The sequence below is a fragment of the Myotis nattereri genome (genome assembly GCF_964212035.1).
Source record: "Myotis nattereri genome assembly, chromosome: 7".
In the NCBI taxonomy this organism is placed as follows: Eukaryota; Metazoa; Chordata; class Mammalia; order Chiroptera; family Vespertilionidae; genus Myotis; species Myotis nattereri.
In genome coordinates this window covers 45,421,353-45,440,090 of record NC_138082.1, presented here as the reverse complement: position 1 = coordinate 45,440,090, position 18,738 = coordinate 45,421,353, and the positions used below count along the sequence as shown (strand labels likewise).

The window sequence follows — 18,738 nt, the reverse complement described above, 5'->3', positions numbered from 1 at the left end:
GGCTTGTTGGAATATGTGCTAACTGAGTACTAATAACAGCACCGGTAGTGCTCACCACCGCGTCCGTGTTTCAAGGTTATCTGACAGTGTTTCTTTTTCTTTTTTTTTAAAAAAATATGTTTTTATTGATTTCAGAGAGGAAGGGAGAGGGAGAGAATGATAGAAACATTAGTGATGAGAGAGAATCATTGATTGGCTGCCTCCTGCACACCCCTTACCAGGGATCGAGCCTGCAACCCGGGCATGTGCAGGAATCGAACTGTGACCTCCTGGTTCATAGATCAATGCTCAACCACTGAGCCACACTGGTGGGGCAATCCGACAGTGATTCATTTGATCCTGGTAACACCAGTAGAAACTTCAGATAGAGCCGTTCCACAGATAACCCACACATAATACCCAGCTAATAGGCCGTATAGCTGGCACTTGAACCCACCGAGTCTTCTTGTAACTCCCTCAGTATTTGATTATGGTTTGGGCTTGCCAGGCTGTTACAGGGCAGGTAAGAAGGCGTGCGGTATCTGGAGACAGTACGTGCTCAAGCACGTACCATGTTATCCCGATAACGACAGGTCCCCGTAGGACTGATGGTCAGCAGGCGTACGCCAGTGCAGCGGCTCTAGTTGTTAAACTGTTGAAATACTTCTGGGTGGTAAATTGCTTTTTCCCAACCTCCCTGAGGGTCCCTCAACACTGCCCTGGCCACTGTTCTCATAGGACGTTCCTGTCTCCCCATATTTCCCCCCACAATCCAGCAATTAAAGGGGACATGTCCTAATACAATAGGGGCCTCTGGGCACAGCTCCAATGCTACGTCACCATCTGTGTCGGTTAATTCCCAGGCAGAACTGCTTGCTAAATTTTTTAAATATCATCTTTAAATGTAGGAGTGGAGTAATAAACAATGTAATGGTTTAGCAATGCAACTTCTGTAAATATTGATATAGGTACACTTTTTAAATTGCATTTTTGTTTTGTTCACAGTATCCTATTTCTACATCTTTTTTTTTTTTTTTAAACATGAAAGATCTCGCTTTTGTCTCCCTGTTATGTGAGCGTCTGGGTGGCTGGTCTGAGCTGTCAGGAGCCAGTACTTGTCCTCCTTGTTGCTGTACCATGTGCAGCCTCTGCCTGGGAGTCCGCGGTGGCAGCATCTACATTCTAGGCAGGATGACAGAAGGGACAGAGAGGAGTAGAGCCAAAGGCTGGTGGGTGCCATCACCAACAGGAGAGTCCTGGTTGCAGCAGAGTGACACTTCGCCATGTGTCCCTGCATCAGGATCGAGTTCTGTGGCAGGTCCAGCTGGAAGGGGAGGCTGGGATCTTTATTCACGGGGCCTTACGCCCACTCAGAAACTCTTTCCTTATGGCAAAAGGGGAGAGCTACTATCGGGCAACAGCCAGCAGTCTCTGGCACGGCTACTAAGCCTGTTGTTTCAGTTATCTTGTTTAGAAAATAAACGATGTGATCTTATTAATTTCCTGAAGAAAATACTGAAAAATTTGGATTTCTTAAGTTATTGGAATAATAAAATGGATATGGTGACTTTTTAAATTTTGTTTTTTTTTTTAATCCTCGCCCGAGGAGTAAAGATATTTTTTCCATTGATGTTAGAGAGAGTGGAAGGAGGAGGGGGGAAGGGGAGAGAGAGAAACATCCATGTGAGAGAGATAGAAACATTGATGTGAGAGATTGGTTGCCTCCCGCATGCACCCCAACCAGGGATTGAACCAAACTGCAACTCAAGCATGTGCCTGCCCTTGACTGGGAATTGAACTGGCGATCTGCTAGTGTGCAGGCCACTGTTCTAACCACTGACCCATGCTGGCCAGGGCACGATGACTTTTTAACTATTCCATTTTTCTTCCTGGTTTTTGTTGAACTATTTTACTGAAAAATGATGGATTCTTTTATAAATGAGCTATTTAACCTTTTAAGAAATTAAAAAAAGAGTTGGCACTGATAATATTGATGCTTGGCACACTGCCATATGAAAGCCTGGTTGAGAACAACATACTTGAATTTTAAAATTGTTGAATGTGGTGATGGATTATAAAATATACTTTGTTCATTTAACAGAAATTTACTAAGCATCTGCTCTGTGTCAAGCACCGTGTGAAGGTCAAGGATAGGAGTGTGGTCTCATGGTCCAGTTCATATAGGTTCTTAGACTTGTTCCTTGAAAGGACAGTTCACTGGACACTTGTAATTTGCACCTCGAAAGTCAGGTACCTGATCTTTTAGAAAGAAGCACAGGAACTGACTAAAGGCCACATTTAACAAGATCTTGGCAGCTGCTTTGTGAAACTGAAAGAACAGGGTTGCTTGGAGACTTTTATTTTTCCTTTCCTTACTGCAGTAGATAACAGCATTTTTATTACAGCTGAGTGATGTCTTACCGGTAGGAGTTGCTTGGTCAGCCCTTTCAGCCAATAATTTTATTCTGAAAATGAGCTGGCTCTGTATTTATACCTATACGTTATAAATTTGTGTGGAATTGAAGTACTATTTTTGGCCATTTAAAATGTAGGCCAGGTATATTGTAATTTTACCTTGTTGGGTACTAATGGCTTTCATTCCTTGAGATTATTTAAGTCCTTATTTTTGAGAAGATAGAAGCAAGTGTGGAACCAAGGTCATACTAAAAAGTGATGCCAGGAATAGAACCAGGATTCCTTCCTCATTGCCCTCTCCACTTTGCCGATCTGACCACCCGTGTTGGTGTTCCATTTAAATGGTTGAGATGGATGACATGATTTCACATCTTTTTTTTCTTCTTTTTCTGGTTGATGGTAGAGATTTCTGAACTGGAGGAGGAGTTGTCTGTTGTGGGTAATAAAACATGATCTGTTTTGGGTGTTCCTTTATTGCATGAGTTCCCTTGTTCTTGGTCAGAGACATACCTGTAGCAAAATGTACCAAGTCAGGTAAGAACTGGAACCCTCAGGCTCCTACCTCACAGGAGTCTCATAGTCACTGGAAACTGGATTCAGTTCTGGCAGGTTTCTCCAAAGAGACAGGGAAAAAGTTTTTTTTTTGGTGAAATTCTGGAAAGGTCAGGACAAAACTTACTGATTTTTGATACAGACAAAGGCAACAAATATTTTTGGGCCCTTGTGAGATGCATCTCAAACCCATAGACCTTAATTAGAACCAACCACCTTCTTGTAATATACTTTAAAAAATAAATCCTTGCCTGAGGATGTTTTCACTGATTTCAGAGAGAAAGAGAGGAAGAGAGGGAGAGAAGCATCCATGAGAGAGAGAGAAACATCAATCAGTTGCCTCTCATACATTCCTGACCTGGGATCAAACGCATAATTTGAGCATGTGCCCTGACTGGGAATCGAACTGGCGACCCTTTGGTGCATTGGACGAAGCTCCAACCAACTGAGCCACACCCGCCAGCGCAGAAGATGCTCTTTTTTAAAAAGGTGGGTAGATCAAAGTGCTTCAGTGATGTTTTTGTCCAAACAAGCAGAAAGGAGAGTGTGGGTTTTGTGGTTTAGAGTAAGATCAGAGAGTGCAGGGCACAGCTCCTATTTCGTCACTTAACCATCTGTGTGACCTTGGGCATGTGGCTTGTCCTCTCTGAACCTGCATCCACATTTGTGAAGTGGGTGGTGGAAATAGTGTCTACTTCCTGATAATCTTCGAGCAGAGTGCCTAATATAAGAGCAGGGGAGAGGAGAGCTGCCAGGGTATTGCTAACAATGACAGGTTGTTTGCCTTCATTTGCAGGTAGGGGATATGTTTTTTATTATGTGATTTCTTGGAAGGTTATGAGAAATCTAGTCTTTTGAAAGTGAGATTTATAATTCATAGAGAAAAGGGAGCCTCAGCCTTCTAATCAGATTTCTCTATGTGAAAGCTCAAGGCTAGGAGGTAAACAGATTTGTTCCACTGTGAATTGTAACTCATACTTGCCCAACTGGATCAGCCAGTTTGTATAGTTAAATAGGTTTTGAATTTTCTTGGCCAAACACCCTTGAGGTTACAAAAATAAAATAGGACTGCTTTTCTGCCCTCAAGGAGTTTATAGCCCACTAAAAGGGGAGCTGAGAGAAAGCCTGTCCAGGCAAGTTTACTTTGGAGAAAGTGAAAGTTGAGCTCAGGGTCTTGAAGGCAAATCCATATGGAAAGCGTGGAGCTGGAGTTTGGAAGTTGTTGGTAAGGAGAGCTCTCGTGAGGTGGGGGCAGGATGGCAGGAAGCACAGTGAGCAAAGGCACCAAGCAAGGCCTTTGTGAACCCGGAAGTGAGGGGGTTGGGGCAACTGAGGGTAGATGGCTGGGGTGTGGCCAGATGGCGGAGGGATGGCTACCAGTTGTATTGGGAAGGGTACGGCATGTGGGAAGGGCATGGGGCTTGAAGTCCTACCCATGTCAGGTCATGTCTGAGCCTCGGTTTATTCGTCTCCAAGTTGCTGAGACATATCTGAATAGAAGTGTATGTGAAGGACTTGTAATTACAGAGTGTCATAGTTGGCTCACTGCTCTGGGTGCTGCCCTTCTTGTGAAAAAGAGCATTGGGCTGCCTAAGGAGTAGCCACCTAGGGTTGCAGTGAAGAGTCCTGGTGCCCAATCTTACTGCTGAGACTCTGGAGGGATTTGACATTCTGGGGAGTCCTCTCAAACGATACAATGGAATATCGTTTTAGTTTGATTCAGAAAGAGGTGGAATATAGTCAGTTTCCTTGTCCATCTTTCTCCTCCTACTAGTTCTTTGCAGGTGGTTAGTTGTTTTGATTATTAAGGCGATAATGCCGGCCGTGTAATTCACTGTGACCTGGGCAGGTCCTTTATGAACCATCACCCTTGTTTCCCTAAAACTGGGGGCTCAGATGAGTTCAAACTGGGCTCCTTGACACCAGGGAGTAGTTGGGGCGGCAGGCAGCAGATCTGCCCAAAGGGATACCAGGGTGCAGTAATATTTGTTAATGCTCAGGACCGCTGAGTATCAATATTGGTGAATGCAGAGATCTCAGGTATATTTCTTCAATCATATATATATATATATATATATATATATATATATACACACACACACACATATACATATATATATATCAGTAAATAATAATAACTATATGTATAGTTATTATTATTATTTACTGATTTTCCGGTTGCAGAGGAGAGAGAATCAGGCCAGGCCCTCTCTCCCCTGAGAGGAACTTGGCACAGGCAGAGATGCACAGTTTGGGTGAAAGCCTTAACAAGCTTTAATGCCTCCTCTCCTCCTCTTCACCAGGTGGAGCAGGGAGGGGAGGAAAGGGCAGAACCCCTTCGCCATCTCGCCAGGCTACCAGGTTTGCTGCTGGTGGCCAGGGGATGGTGGAAGGGTGTGGCATTCCCTCTTGACCACTGTCCCTGGGAAAGCTGGAGGAGGGACAGTGCTGCTGTCAGTGGACAACTGGAGAGTCCCCTGGTTGGGGAGAAGGGCTCTCATAAAACCGGCGGAGCTTGGTGACCAGACAGGCTGCCCCTGTGGAGACTGAGCACAGGGCCTCCCGGGCCAAAGCACTCACAGTGGCTGTGGAACCACGGCCAGATCCGGCCACACCATTGGAATTCCAAGCAGGGCATCATTACATTCAAGCCGGCTGCATGAGTCAGTTGCTTTGCCAGCTTTATATCTGAGGCTGGGGTGACGGTGTAATGTGTCTTCCACACTAGGGCATTTTTTGAGAATGTAAGGGGGCCCAGGACAAAGGTCCTGGGGGAGTTTGTATGTATTGTCAGCCTGGCTAAGGACTGCAGGCTTTAACCACTCTGTGCTTTGTGGATAGTCCGATGACCAAAACTGGCTCAGTACAACATGGCCTTTGTGCAGAAGAGCCAGTAGCTTGCAGGAGAGAAGGCGTGGCCCAGGGCCTGCCTTACGATGTCTGTCCAAAGCGTCATGTTCTCCGATTTGGGGGTCTTGAAGAGCTGTTTTCTGTACACCCTTGAATATAAGGCAAGATTTCTTTTCACCCCCAAACTATCCTGCCTTATATCTGAGCCTTATAAAACCCTTCTCCTGTGACAGCTGCCCTCTTGATTACTTTATTGTGAACCACAAAGTTCTGTTATAAACACATTAGCCTAAAAGGACCATAATCAGTTGTAATTGTGGATGTGGAAAGAGGTTAAATTTGGTTTTAAAATATTTTAAATAAATTAAACTGATTTAAAGAAGTGAGCTAAATTTCTTTTCCTCCATTTGGTAACGATTCTTCAGGATTTGGCATCTAGATTGCAAGTCTTGGATATTGCTATAAACTTTAACATGTCCTGGAAGTGCTCTGGAAAACGGGCTCAGACATTGCTTTTAGGAAGTAATGTCAAAGAAACATAGGAAGTTTGAACAAAATCACTTCATGAAATACAAATAAAACTATTTTAAGAGAATGTTTAATATGTTATTTTACACTTTTATATAAATGGTCAAATGTTGTCAATCAACTATTTCATCTGCATCATAAAAGCCTAAATATACAAAGTGGCAAAACAGCACGCCTTTTCTGGATTTTTTTCTGTGGAAGGAGTCTTATGTGTGTAGGCCTGCACCTGGCATGTAGGGGTGGTAGCAGCGCTAAAGAGATGTGGCAACAGCTGGGAAGGACATTGCCTTCAACTGCGGGGGAACTAGGCTGCGATGAAAATCTGATTCCTTCAAGATACTGGATTTTGACTTGGGGTTCCAGGTGGTACTCTGGGTGCACTTCCCTCCAGGCTCCTCAGGGCTCAGTGGTGGCTGGGAGATCACCGAAAGGCAGAAAGCAGGTGGGCTCTGCTTTGCGACCTTACTACAGGAAGGAGTCACAATCAGGTGGGGACGGAGGAAGGAGGGGGGTTCTCCCCGGTGGCCACCTGGGGGTCATCAGTGCATCAGTGAGGCGGGGACTGGGAAGGAGGCGTGGCCTGGGAAGGAGGCGTGGCTCTGGAACGGAAGGTGTCTGTGGAGGTCCACGGACGCCACATGACACCCTCATCCACTAACTCTGCCTGTACAGGCTGCTGGCATTTATTATTCTAGCCAGAAACAAAACAAAAACCCATAACACTTCCTTGGCAGGGAGAGGGATGGAAATGTTGACATGGGCAGGTTTTACAAAGCTTAAATCAGTTATAACTCAATTAAAAATAAAAAAGAATGGATTCCTGTAGAAGAGGCGAGGGAGGCAGTGACATTGTTTTCAAACAGGGTAGGGATCCTCGTGTGAATGCTGGCACCCCAAGGATGAAGCCTTCCTCCACCAGCGTTAGCGGGGCGGTCTGCAGCCTGACAACAGCTCCCTGCCCACTGCGCCTGAAGTGAAAACCTCGGGCGGCAGCCCCTCCCAGGGCTCCCTTTCAGAACTGCTCTGCCGAGACCCAGCCAGAAAGGGGCCTTTTCCCACAACAGCCAAACAGGAGAGCCAAGGATTAGAGCCGGCAGCAGAAAAGGTGACTGAAGTAACCAACAGAAAAACGGGAAGACACAGATGATCCAGGGACAGGAAGAGACCTGGGGAGGGGAGAGACTTCTAGGTAAAATACTGAAATACTCAGAATTTTGAGAACATACTAAATTCACAAAAGAAGAATAGGATGCATTATGTAAAAGACGCAATCAGAATGAAAAGCTTTTGGAGATTATAAGTGCTGACATTTAAATTTTTATTGAATTTAAATTCAATTGAAATTTAAAGTAGAAGGACTGGGAAATAAAGTTGAAAAATCCCAGAACCACAGAGAGGAGAGGAAAAAGAGAAGGTAGATTCATCCAAAGATAATGGAATGAGGGAAATGATCAATGCAGGGTGGGTGTTTCCTGGAAAGTGATGTGCGAGTCTATAAACGGAGAGAGGCCGCGCAGTGCGCAGTGAGCGAATAAAGGCTCCCACACAGACACTGCCCTGCTGTTCAGAACACCTGGGGCAAGTGGAGAGCCTCAGAGTCGCCCTCAAAGAAATGAAAATTGGACTTAACATCAGAATTTTTATTGGCATCGCTGGATACTAGAAAGAATTAGAGTGTTAACATCAAAGAAAAGTTTTTCCCTGGTGTCCTACACCCAACCTACCCAGCTGGGGAGAGTGGAATAATGACATTTTTGTCTATGCAGGGATTCAGTTTACCCTTCATATAGTGTTCCTTAGGGTGTTATTTAAGAAAGTAATTCAGCCCTAACCGGTTTGGCTCGGTGGATAGAGCGTCCGTGGATAGAGCGTCGGCCTGCGGACTGAAGGGTCCCAGGTTCGATTCTGGTCAAGGGCATGTACCTTAGTTGCGGGCACATCCCCAGTGGGGGGCATGCAGGAGGCAGCTGATTGATGTGTCTCTCATTGATGATTCTAACTCTCTATCCCTCTCCTTTCCTCTCTGTAAAAAATCAATAAAATGTATTTTTTTAAAAAAGAAAGTAATTCAAATAAGAGGAAAATGTGGGAACCCAGCTCAAAGCAGATCAACCCAGGAGGGCAGGGAGGGAAGTCCCAGGAGGACCCGGTAGCAGGCCCAGAGGAGCAGTCTGGGTGGTAGCAGGAGGTGCAAGGGCTCTGAGAAGGAAACTGGGACCAGGGAGGTCCCGATTCCAGGCAGGTATGACTGGGAGCGTAGGAAAGACTGAGGCTAGAATGTAAGGAGAAGGAAAGGCAACGAGAAAGGAAAGCCAAGAAAAGCAAAAGTCGTGGCCCAGATGCGAAGTACACCAACTGATAGAATGTAAGGTAAGTCTGACCTTGATGCTAGCTAGAAACAGTTTCCTTTGAGGTCGAGGGCTTCTGATACGGGTCTCAGATAGAAAGAGGATCGTTTCGGTGCAGTTTGGTTCAGCACTGAATAATATTTACCCGTTTGCATTAGAGAACAGATGACCGAATTGTGGTTACATGACAAGATGTAAGTGGTCATGGCTCTGATAATGTAAAAGTATAGCTAACAGACGGTTGGTCTTGGAGAAGTCAAGAGGAAAGTTTGGGAGAAAGGGTTAGATTGCTGATAGCGTCATGTCACCGCCTGGGGAATGGAGAGGTTGTGTTAGAAGTCGATGAAGGGAAAAGTAGAGGTTAACGTGCATTATTTAAAACTTAGAGGGTAGCAAGGAGAAGAACTAAAGTAATATAGTTATTAAACAGACAAAATAGCAAGTAATTTAAGTTCTTTTCATATTGTGGGGTCAACAAGTATTGCTTAAAGCTGGCATATCTAGAAATAAATGTATAAACAATATCTAGAGTTAAAAGTAAATTCAGAAATTTAAACAAAAACTTTGCCCAGAGAGTGGGGCCTGGGATGAGTTTGGAGTCGGTTGCTTTCCATTGTAAGTTCTTTTTTATTTGTATTTTTTACTTTAACAAAAATTAAAAAAAAACCCCTAACTTTGAAGATGGGTTAAATGAAGAGGTAACAGTTGAAATGGTTAACGCCATCTCCTAATTTTTTAAGGCTTAATTTGGACAAACTAAGAAGGCTAGGCTGTGTTTTAAATTAAGCAAGAATAGTGTCCTTGTTCTAATGAAGCAATATTTCATGTTTCCTGAGACAAAGTTGCATGGCTGGAGGCAGGATCTTTAATCCTTGAGGAAATGAATTATTGCCAAAAACAATGAAGCAAAGCTGCTATTGTCCCCAGAGTTTGGAAAGTGCCCCAGTATTTAAGACTTTTGGTTGAAGTAGTTATATAAAAGTATGCTAATTGAGTGAGAACTTGACTATAGGAAAGAGGAGTGTGGCTTATTTGAATAAGTTTGTTGAAATAACCTTGTGGTTAATAGCATGATAGGGAGTCCTGAATCTTTGTGCCGAGAATTCTGATCTAGACTCAACGACTTGAATTTATATTATATTCTCAGGTACCGTCTCACTTGTGTAGTTAGCCTTTTACATTGCTGCTGGGGTCCAACCCCAGCAGGTCCAGGGGTCCCCAAAGGTGTGGACGGAGTCGGCGAAGAAGGAATGACAGGGAGACAGCGTTCAGTTGATCAGCAGCCTAGCCAGGATCTCCAGCCAAGTTCTGGTCTGGATCTCCAGCGAAGTTCTTTCTGTTTAGGATCTCCAGCCCGGATCTCCAGGTTCTCCAGCCAGGTTCTGTAGCCAAGTTCCCTCGCTAGGTTCTCCAGCCAGGTTCTGTCCAGGTTCTCCAGCCAGGTTCAGTCACCAGGTTCTAGTCAGGTTCTCTTGCCAATTTCTGTAGTCAGGTTCAGTCCAGGATCTTTTGCCATGTTCTCTCGCTAGGTTCTGTCTCTAGGTTCTGAGGCCAGTTTCTGTCCAGGATCTTTTGCCATGTTCTCTCCAGCGAAGTTCTTCTGTCTCTAGAGAATGTTCTGTGTAGGTTCTGTGCCGATTTCTGTCTCTCTCTCTGTGTGTCCTTACATCTGTGTCTTGCTGTCTTATTACATCTGTATTTATACCAGTTGATTCGATCCTATCAATCTCTATTACAAAGGTTAGGGCGTTTCTTATCTCCATTCCAGGGAGTAAGGATTATGTAGCTTAAGCATGATTGTTCGTAGTTAAAGTGATTAATTACCCACCTGGCACTTAGTTAAGAGGTTTTATTCCCTCCCTAACTTCAGGGGGAAATCCCTACCTGGGGAAACAACCTTTCTCAGAGACCTTGGTTAAAACACATAGTGCCTAGAAGGTGAACAAACATATTAAGAACAGTATGCCATATATGCCAGGTCCCTTGAAACAGCAAGCATGGACCGGCTCCCGGCACATTGCATTTTGCTATTTCAAATTGTATTCCTCATCAGTTTTGTCCTGTATTCTATTTTTTATTTTTGTTCATCCTCACCCGAGGATATTTTTTCCATTGATTTTTTAGAGAGAGTGGAAGGGAGGGGGAGAGACAGAGAGAGAAACACCGATGTGAGAAACACCGATTGGTTACCTCCTGCATGCGCCCCCAACTGGGGCCAGAGATTGAGCCTGCAACCCAGGTATGTGCCCTTGATGTGAACTGAACCAGTTGGCTGGCTGTTGCTCTACCCACTGAGCCAAACCAGCTAGGGCTGTTGTGTCTTCTAAATGTGGGTTTTCAATATGTTGGAATCCCCAGGCGTTTTTATGTCAGTATGGCTTTAAAATAGTGGAGGTCATTGTCCACTGCCGTGTGGAAAGCAATTTCAGAAATAATTTTTCCTGTTCCTTTGATGTCTAAAACTATCTTAGTTTAAACCCAAATTCTTACCCTTCCTTGATGCAGTTTTCCTTTGGACCTGATATGGAAATAGGCTTCTGAGACACTGTTCCGTTCATTTCCACTACTTCCCATTGGAGGCCATAATTCATATCGCTTAGTCCCTGTCACTCTGGATGTTGTTACTATAGTTCTGGATTCCTCCACCCGTATGGGTGGGTCGGCACTAAGAGCAGCTGCTATTGCTGTGCTTCTTAAGGGAAATGAGCTGAACAGCCCGGCAGCTGCCGCCCGGGTGCCAGGAGCTGCTGTGGGTATCTTCCCGTGGTGCCCAGAGATGCCCGCTGCTCACTCTGAATCCAGCATCAAAGGGCATTGGGGGCAAAGGGAAGGAAGCTGGGGTTTGAGCAGAAACTGGGTGTTGGTGTGGCCCGAGGGTCCCCTAGATGCAGACTGTCCCTCCGGGAGCTGTGCCCTCCCTGCTGGCTCAGGAGCTGGCTTTGTTCTGAATGGCGTAGACCAGGGTCCTGAAGGACTTGGGTTAGGAAGTAGATGGGTTGCACCAGGGACGGTGTCACTGACTGGACACAGCTCTGTTTTTGATTTGTTCTTGCCAGACGCAGCCTCAGCTAATGGCTGTGTCCTCCTGTGATGAAGGCTGGTTCTGAGCAGAATGAAGAGTTTGCCTATTTCCTGAACCAGAGAGGGCAGCTTTAGCTTACCCTGAGGATTAAGACACCTGCCAATTGCTGAGTTTGGTTGGGGTGACTGTGTTCTCCCATTGAGGTGCTACCTTACCTTTTCCATGACTCTGATTTTATCTGACTTAACCCCTCCCCCCAATCATTGTTTTGCTGATTTTCCTGTATGTGTGGTCCCAGGGACACCCCCTCCCCCATGAGTGTCTGCTCTTCCTCCTTTGGCTGCCAGGGCCGGGGCCTAAGGCCACAGAGCACCCCTGCCTTCTTCCATCCCAGGTGGTGCCTTAGCCACAAGGGTAAGGGATTCACTGGAAGATGGAGGTGTACCAAGTAGGGAGAAACCCTAGGACGCAGCCAAGAGAAAAGGGGCTGGGAGGAAGTGCTGCTCTGTAAATGGAATAATCTCTGCAGCTTTTTACACAACGTGATGCAAGGAAACACCTATCTCCCGCAGGGCACAGCAGGCTGCGGAAGTGTGGGGCTCGGTGGCTCCATCTCGTCACTCCTTTTCCTCTGGCTCCTTCCCTCTCGGCCTTCCCTCTGGCCCCCTGCTCCTCACCTGGCCCCTCCAGCTCCAGTGTTACCTCTGGGTGATGCCTTCCTCCCAAGCAGGCTTTGGCGCCCTCCTCTGGCTACGCACAGCACTCTGGCCCGCCCTCGCCTTTCCTCTACCTTCCTGTGGATTAATGACCAGCTTATGGCTCTGGCTCCACAAGGGACAGTTTGGCAGGAAGGGGAGGGGATGAGTCCTTATTCAGCCTGGGAGGCTCTTGACTGTGGAATGAATAAGCGAAGGAATGAGCAAGTACAGTACACAGGAAACAACAAGCCCCGTACCTGCCCCAGGTCGGTTGCCAGCCTCCTTGGGCGTGGCCGAGGAGGAGAGGAGGTGGTCAGAGGAGACACAGTAATAATCTTGGAACTCTGGGCTGCTCCTTCGAGCCTTCCGGTCGGAGTTGGTTACCTTTACGGGAAATCTCTTCCCCAGTCGTCACCCCGCCCACTCGTGCTGTGGCACTGCCTTCCCCCGCTGCCTTCCCTCATTGAGTCGTGCATACAGTGCAGGTCTTATTTCAGTGTTTCATCTGGGTAGGGTTCGCCCTTTCAGCGGGTGGTAAATGCCTTAACGTCCTGCGTTCTAGTTCCTAGGAAGCCGTTTCAAAGGACGGAGAAAGCATTGCTACAAAGTAATTTTTGTCTTGGCTACCAACTAGTTGTGAGATCTTAAGGCAGAGCAATCGCCCTCCTTCCACAGGTCTCTCTTCTCCACCCGTCCAGCTAGAGGCAGGATGTGCTCTGTGCTTCCAGTGCTCACACCTCGTGACTCTGTGATTCTGACCCCCACACCTGGCTTATCCCTGCCAGGACCTGGGACAGGGTTCCGTCCCCACACCTGCCAGGTAATTGAACCTGCTTGCTCACAGTCCAGGCCAGTTCACCTCTCAGCTATTTGTCACAGCTCCTGGGCTCATGGACATGAATGGAATCAGTGCGGGGAGGCTCCATGGAGACCCCTGTGGCCCTTGGCCTTGCCTTTGCCAAGAAGTTCCAGGCACCAAGGACTCCGCCTTGGTCCTGCTCAGACTCAGTTCCAGGTCTGAACCTTGGTGTGATTAGTTTCGTCCCTTCAAGGGTAGGGAGGAGTGGAGGTGGCGGCTGACTGGGCCACCATGCAGGGGTCTGGGAGGAACGATGGTGTTAGGGATGCGTGTTCCCACACGAGTCACGCCTCACTCCGTCTGTGAGACCCGGCTTCACTGGCTCTGCCTGGGCACAGCCCTGTTCCCCTCTGTTTCCTGAGTGCATTTTCTACCTGTCGCACCCACTGCATTGCGTTGGTCAAAAAAAATTCATTCAGTCCTTCAGTGGGATCACAGCAGAGGCAGAGGTGGTAGGGACTGTTCGCTTTGTGGGTTGATTTTTTTTGCTTCTGTGTCTGAGGTTTGTTGATTTCTTGAAGGCCAGGAGTGGCTTGTTTTCTGTTTGGGGGAATTGGTAGTTTGTTCATATTTGTTTTCTTGGCTCTTTTCCTCAGTTCCAGCCTCATTTCTCTCGGTCCAGTCAGGAGTGTGTTCTTTCTTTAAGCATTTGTCCCCACCAGTCAGCGAGATCCCAAAGATTGTAAGACTGCTGGTGAGTAAAGAGCGTTAGCAAAAGGAACCCAGCAGAAAGGATGTGGGTCTCCAAAGATCCCTCCTGGCTGTGAAACTGAGATTTTGAGGATTGTGTGTTTGGGTTAGGAGCCCCTCTTTGAGGAGATAGCAAGAACACTGGGGGTGGGGGTGGGGTGGGAAGAAAGAAGCAATATTACGATGTCTAGTACATACACGGAACCACCCAGACCCTCCCTGAATCCTTTATGCGAGACCGATCGGGTGGTAGTGGAGGAGTTTGTCAGAGATGGTAAGATTGCCAAGGTCAGTAAGAACTGATGGGGAAAGAGGCCAGCACTGCAAAAGAGAGGAAGGAATTCACTGAGTTTTATCTTGGGCAAAGGTTAGGTGCTAAATCAGTATCGTTAAAAAAAAGCAAACTGATGCATATTAAAATTTTTACAAGTTTATTTGAGCAAAAATGGATTCAAATCGCCAAAATGGAAGAGGTTAGGAGTGCTCCAGCAATAGGAGCCGGGGAAAGATTGATACAGACAAGGCAAGGAAGCAAAGAACGGAGAGGACTTGATCAGCTATAGGTTAAAGCCTCCTTGGCTGTGTGTGATTGGTTGTCCTTGGGGTTTGACTTGGTAACCTTGAGACATTTACAAGCTGAGATTTCTTTTTTTCCCCCTCACGTAGGCCACCGTGACATTAGAGCCACGCCAGTCTAATAGCGTTCTGGTTTAACTCACTTAGCAATACAGAAGCTGAAATCTAGGGTCTAGTAAAAATTACCTTTGAAAAATTCCTCAGGAAGACACAGTACACGTTAGAAATGGACATTTTCTATCACTTGTTATGTTTAATGTGACAATTTCCCCCCTTCCATTGTGAGACTGACTGCTGGTCTTGTCTGTTGAGCTCCATTGGATCTCCTTGGCTTAGGTGAAGGGGTCATGTTCTATGAAAACTGTCTTTTAAAACAACAGAATCGTACCCGGGAGAGAGCTGCTGTACGAGGCGCGAGGGGAGGGACGGCTGTATTTTTTGTTTGGTTTCAGCAGCCCGTCTCCTTGTGCTTGACTTGCGCAGGAGTTGCAGGTCTGTGTGTTGCAGCCACAGGACTCTACCTTTGCTCGCCCTCCCTGCCCAGACTGCAGAGGACTCCTTGACAAAGAATAAGCCCAGTATCTCGGTACTGACTGGTTGAGATGTATTAAACTCACAGCCCCAATTCTGTTTTGTCCACAGGTTGCTGGTGGGGGCCCCTCGGGCAGTGGCCCTTCCGCTGCAGAGGGCCAACCGGACAGGAGGCTTGTACAGCTGCGACATCACCTCTCGGGACCCGTGCACACGGATTGAGTTTGACAACGATGGTGTGTTCTGCGCACACTCGGTGTTCCCTGGGCCAGCTCCTCGGTACCCCGCCTGCCCTTTCCATGAGGAAGGAAAGGGGGACCAGCATGCATTCTTGGAGAGAGGGCGGGCACTTTTAATTGCATCAGCCTTAACTGTTTCTTGTTGGCCCTGAAAACATTTATTACTTTCTAATCCAGGGGTGGGCAAACTTTTTAACTGGAGGGCCACAATGGGTTCTTAAACTGGACCGGAGGGCCGGAACAAAAGCATGGATGGAGTGTTTGTGTGAACTAATACAAATTCAAAGTAAACATCATTACATAAAAGGGTACGGTCTTTTTTTTCAATAGTTTTATTCATTTCAAGCGGGCCGTAGTTTGCCAAAGGGCCGTAGTTTGCCCACGGCTGTATCCCATTGAGATGCACAGTATTGCGGCTCCTCCTGGCCCTGATACGGTGTATTGATGCTGCCACCTAGCGACGTGTTGAAGTTCTACAGGAGGCTGTTGAAAAGCTGAATTCAGAGCAGGGAAGAGAATTGAATGTGCATGTCTTGTACATAGCAGCCCAAAGTTCTCTCTTGCCGTTAAGTATTTGGGAGAAAGCCCATTTTAAATTTCTGATCTCTCTGAAATGAGCCGACCAACATGGGTAAATTTTGCCCTACTGTCTCAGGGACAGGCTGGTTTTGTGAGGACTGTATGTTGGGCAGAGCAATTATTAGCCACTGAGAAGCTCCAACCAAACCTCATTTGACATACGTGGTCTGAGTAGATTTGTAGATTCATGTTTTATCTTTATGTTCTTCTCTTGCTTTTTCATCTTTTAGAACTGACTTTTTTTCTGATTAGAAAATAATACATGCTAATTATGGGAAACTTGTAAATGGCAGTGACCTATAAAGAAAACCCACTGGTAATATAGACAGAATCGCTTTTTATTTAACATTTGGCATTTCCCTTCTGTCTACCTGAAGTTGTTTAGTGTCCATAGTTTTTGTAATGATTCGAGATTGAAAATTGTTGCCTGCCACGCTTCTCATTGAGGAAGGGCAAACATTTGGATAGAAGGTCATACAATAAATTCAAATTGGTATTGAGACGAGCACATGGTGATATTTGTGGTTTCTTTCTTTTGGGGGGCAGAAGGAGTGAAAAGAAATACACCCCTTTCTTTCTTGGCATCAATAGAAAAATGAACCTGAGGAGAACAGCTCATGCTGCAGGTAGCAGATTTGGGAGTGTGTAGAGAAGCGGACACTTTCTGTTAGTTTGGATAGTAGCTGGATTTTGGAAGCTGGAAGTCTTAACTTTTCAAATACCTCTCTGTAGTCGGGACACTGGGTGTCGGAGGGTGAAGGGCTACCTGGTAAGCCTATGTATGTTTTGTAAAGAATTTTATGCAAGAGTCTTACCAACAGTCACCCATCTGTTTTCTTAAGATGAGAAGTAATTTTCCGGGACCGAGTAGCTGAATTTACTAAGCAGTTACCCTCGGAGTCAGTGCTGTTTAGAAACGTGTCTTGTGTTTTTGTTCATCTGTTGGTTCATTGCCTGTTTCAGTCACTGTGAAGTCCTAACTGTGTGACCTGTGCTGCTTCCCACAGCCGACCCTACCTCGGAAAGCAAGGAGGACCAGTGGATGGGCGTCACTGTGCAGAGCCAGGGTCCCGGCGGCAAAGTGGTGGTGAGTAGAGGAGCGTGTTCGTTCCACAGTGTCCCAGGGCCCCGCTCACCGCAGTGAGCACAGCAGTGCCTTTCTTTAGAGCATTCAAATTCAAAGAACTTATTAACAAAACTCCACTGCCTATCTCAAACTCTAGATGGTCTTAGAATAAAAAAGCAAAACAAAGCTGGACATGGCCCCAGGAACCATGTACTTTCACAGATGAGGAATAAAAAATATGGAAATGGTCATGGGAAGTAAGGTCAGATTGTTTGAACTCTCATGATTTATTCTGGGCTTCTTCGAGTAGAAGTGGGTTGGAAAATGAGAGGGTCTGATAGGTGGATTATGTTGGGTGACTTGGGAAGTGAACCCCAGGCTGGAGTATGATGATCTTTTTGTGTCTCCTTCAAAATACGATTGCTGTAACAAATGTTTATAGAATTTGGAGAAAAAATGAGAATTTTACTGGACATTGAATATTGATATTGAAGGGCTGTATTATGGGAAATAGACTTGGATGTTGTCAAGTATTTTCAGCCTGTATTTCGTGCATGCAGCTTTGAATATCCTGTAAAACTATAGAGATGATTTCATCTCTCCAAGCAGTGTAATTATCTTTACCTTATAGAATAAACTACATCAGAGCTTAGGTTATAAATTAGGATTTAGAATTATAAGGGAGTAGTATGGGTAACAGGAAAATGTCTGGTTTGGCTATGTTTGCCTGATTCCTATGAAAATATGCCCATGGTTTCTATCCTCTGCAACAGACTATTTTCAGAAACATACTGATGTGAAGGTTTATACAGCCACTAAGCCAATTAAATTAAGAAAATGAAATAAGGTGTTTCCATTGTTCGTGCTCTGGCATGAGCTAAATTTATAAGTAAATTTCCTGCGCATTACAGATTGGCATTCAGTGTTCCGACTGGACATTATTCTTTGGGTGAAAATAAGACAAAAAGTCCTATGGTTTCTATGGATAAAGGTCTTCTTAGTGACACTTGGGGGGAAGACTTACTGGTTTTGGATCCAATTCCAGGATGAGGGCACATTTAACATCCTTTTTATTTTTGACAATTGTATCCATTTGTAATGAAAACCATAAGGTTTGTAGACATGCGTGGGCTACTTTATTCCATCTGTTTGCAGACATGTGCTCATCGATATGAAAAAAGACAACACGTTAACACAAAGCAGGAATCCCGAGACATCTTTGGAAGGTGTTATGTCCTGAGTCAGAACCTCAGGATTGAAGATGAGATGGATGGAGGAGACTGGAGTTTCTGTGATGGCCGACTGAGAGGCCATGAAAAGTTCGGTTCTTGCCAGCAAGGCGTAGCAGCTACTTTTACTAAAGACTTTCACTACATTGTATTCGGAGCTCCGGGAACCTATAACTGGAAAGGTATGGCATGTGTGTTTATAGAAATAGAGATTAGAGTGACTGTATTTCTGTGATATGCACCAAGGTTTGGTAAACTTAAAATTAAAACAAAAAGTGTTATAATGTGCTTTTAACTAGGGGAAGATATTCAAATCTCTAAATCATATGACTTTTTAAAACGAGTAACGGTGCAAGTGTATGTTTTAAGAGATTTTTTTTCTCCACCAGCAATTTACATGAATACAAGTAGTTAACTTTTTCTGTGAGTATCTGGTAATAAACATTAGTAGTTTAACATTAGTAGTATTGCTGTTTTATATTTGTTAAGGTAGTGATCTGAAAATGGATAAGAATTGAGTCTGTCAAGTGCAAATAACAGTGTGTTAATATAGACATTCCTTTCATTTTATGCTATC

General features: G+C 45.4%; 1 protein-coding gene across 3 annotated transcripts in view; it reads left to right on the top strand.

Moving 5' to 3' along the window:
- The window catches only part of ITGA6 (integrin subunit alpha 6), a 71,263-nt gene that overhangs the window by 18,058 nt on the left and 34,467 nt on the right, over positions 1 to 18,738 (top strand). For all 3 annotated transcript variants that reach the window (XM_081095510.1, XM_081095511.1, XM_081095512.1), the window contains exons 2-4: positions 15,160 to 15,284; positions 16,874 to 16,953; positions 18,088 to 18,343. In XM_081095510.1, the coding sequence (XP_080951636.1) occupies positions 15,160 to 15,284; positions 16,874 to 16,953; positions 18,088 to 18,343 (461 nt within the window). The remainder of the gene's footprint in view (positions 1 to 15,159; positions 15,285 to 16,873; positions 16,954 to 18,087; positions 18,344 to 18,738) is intronic.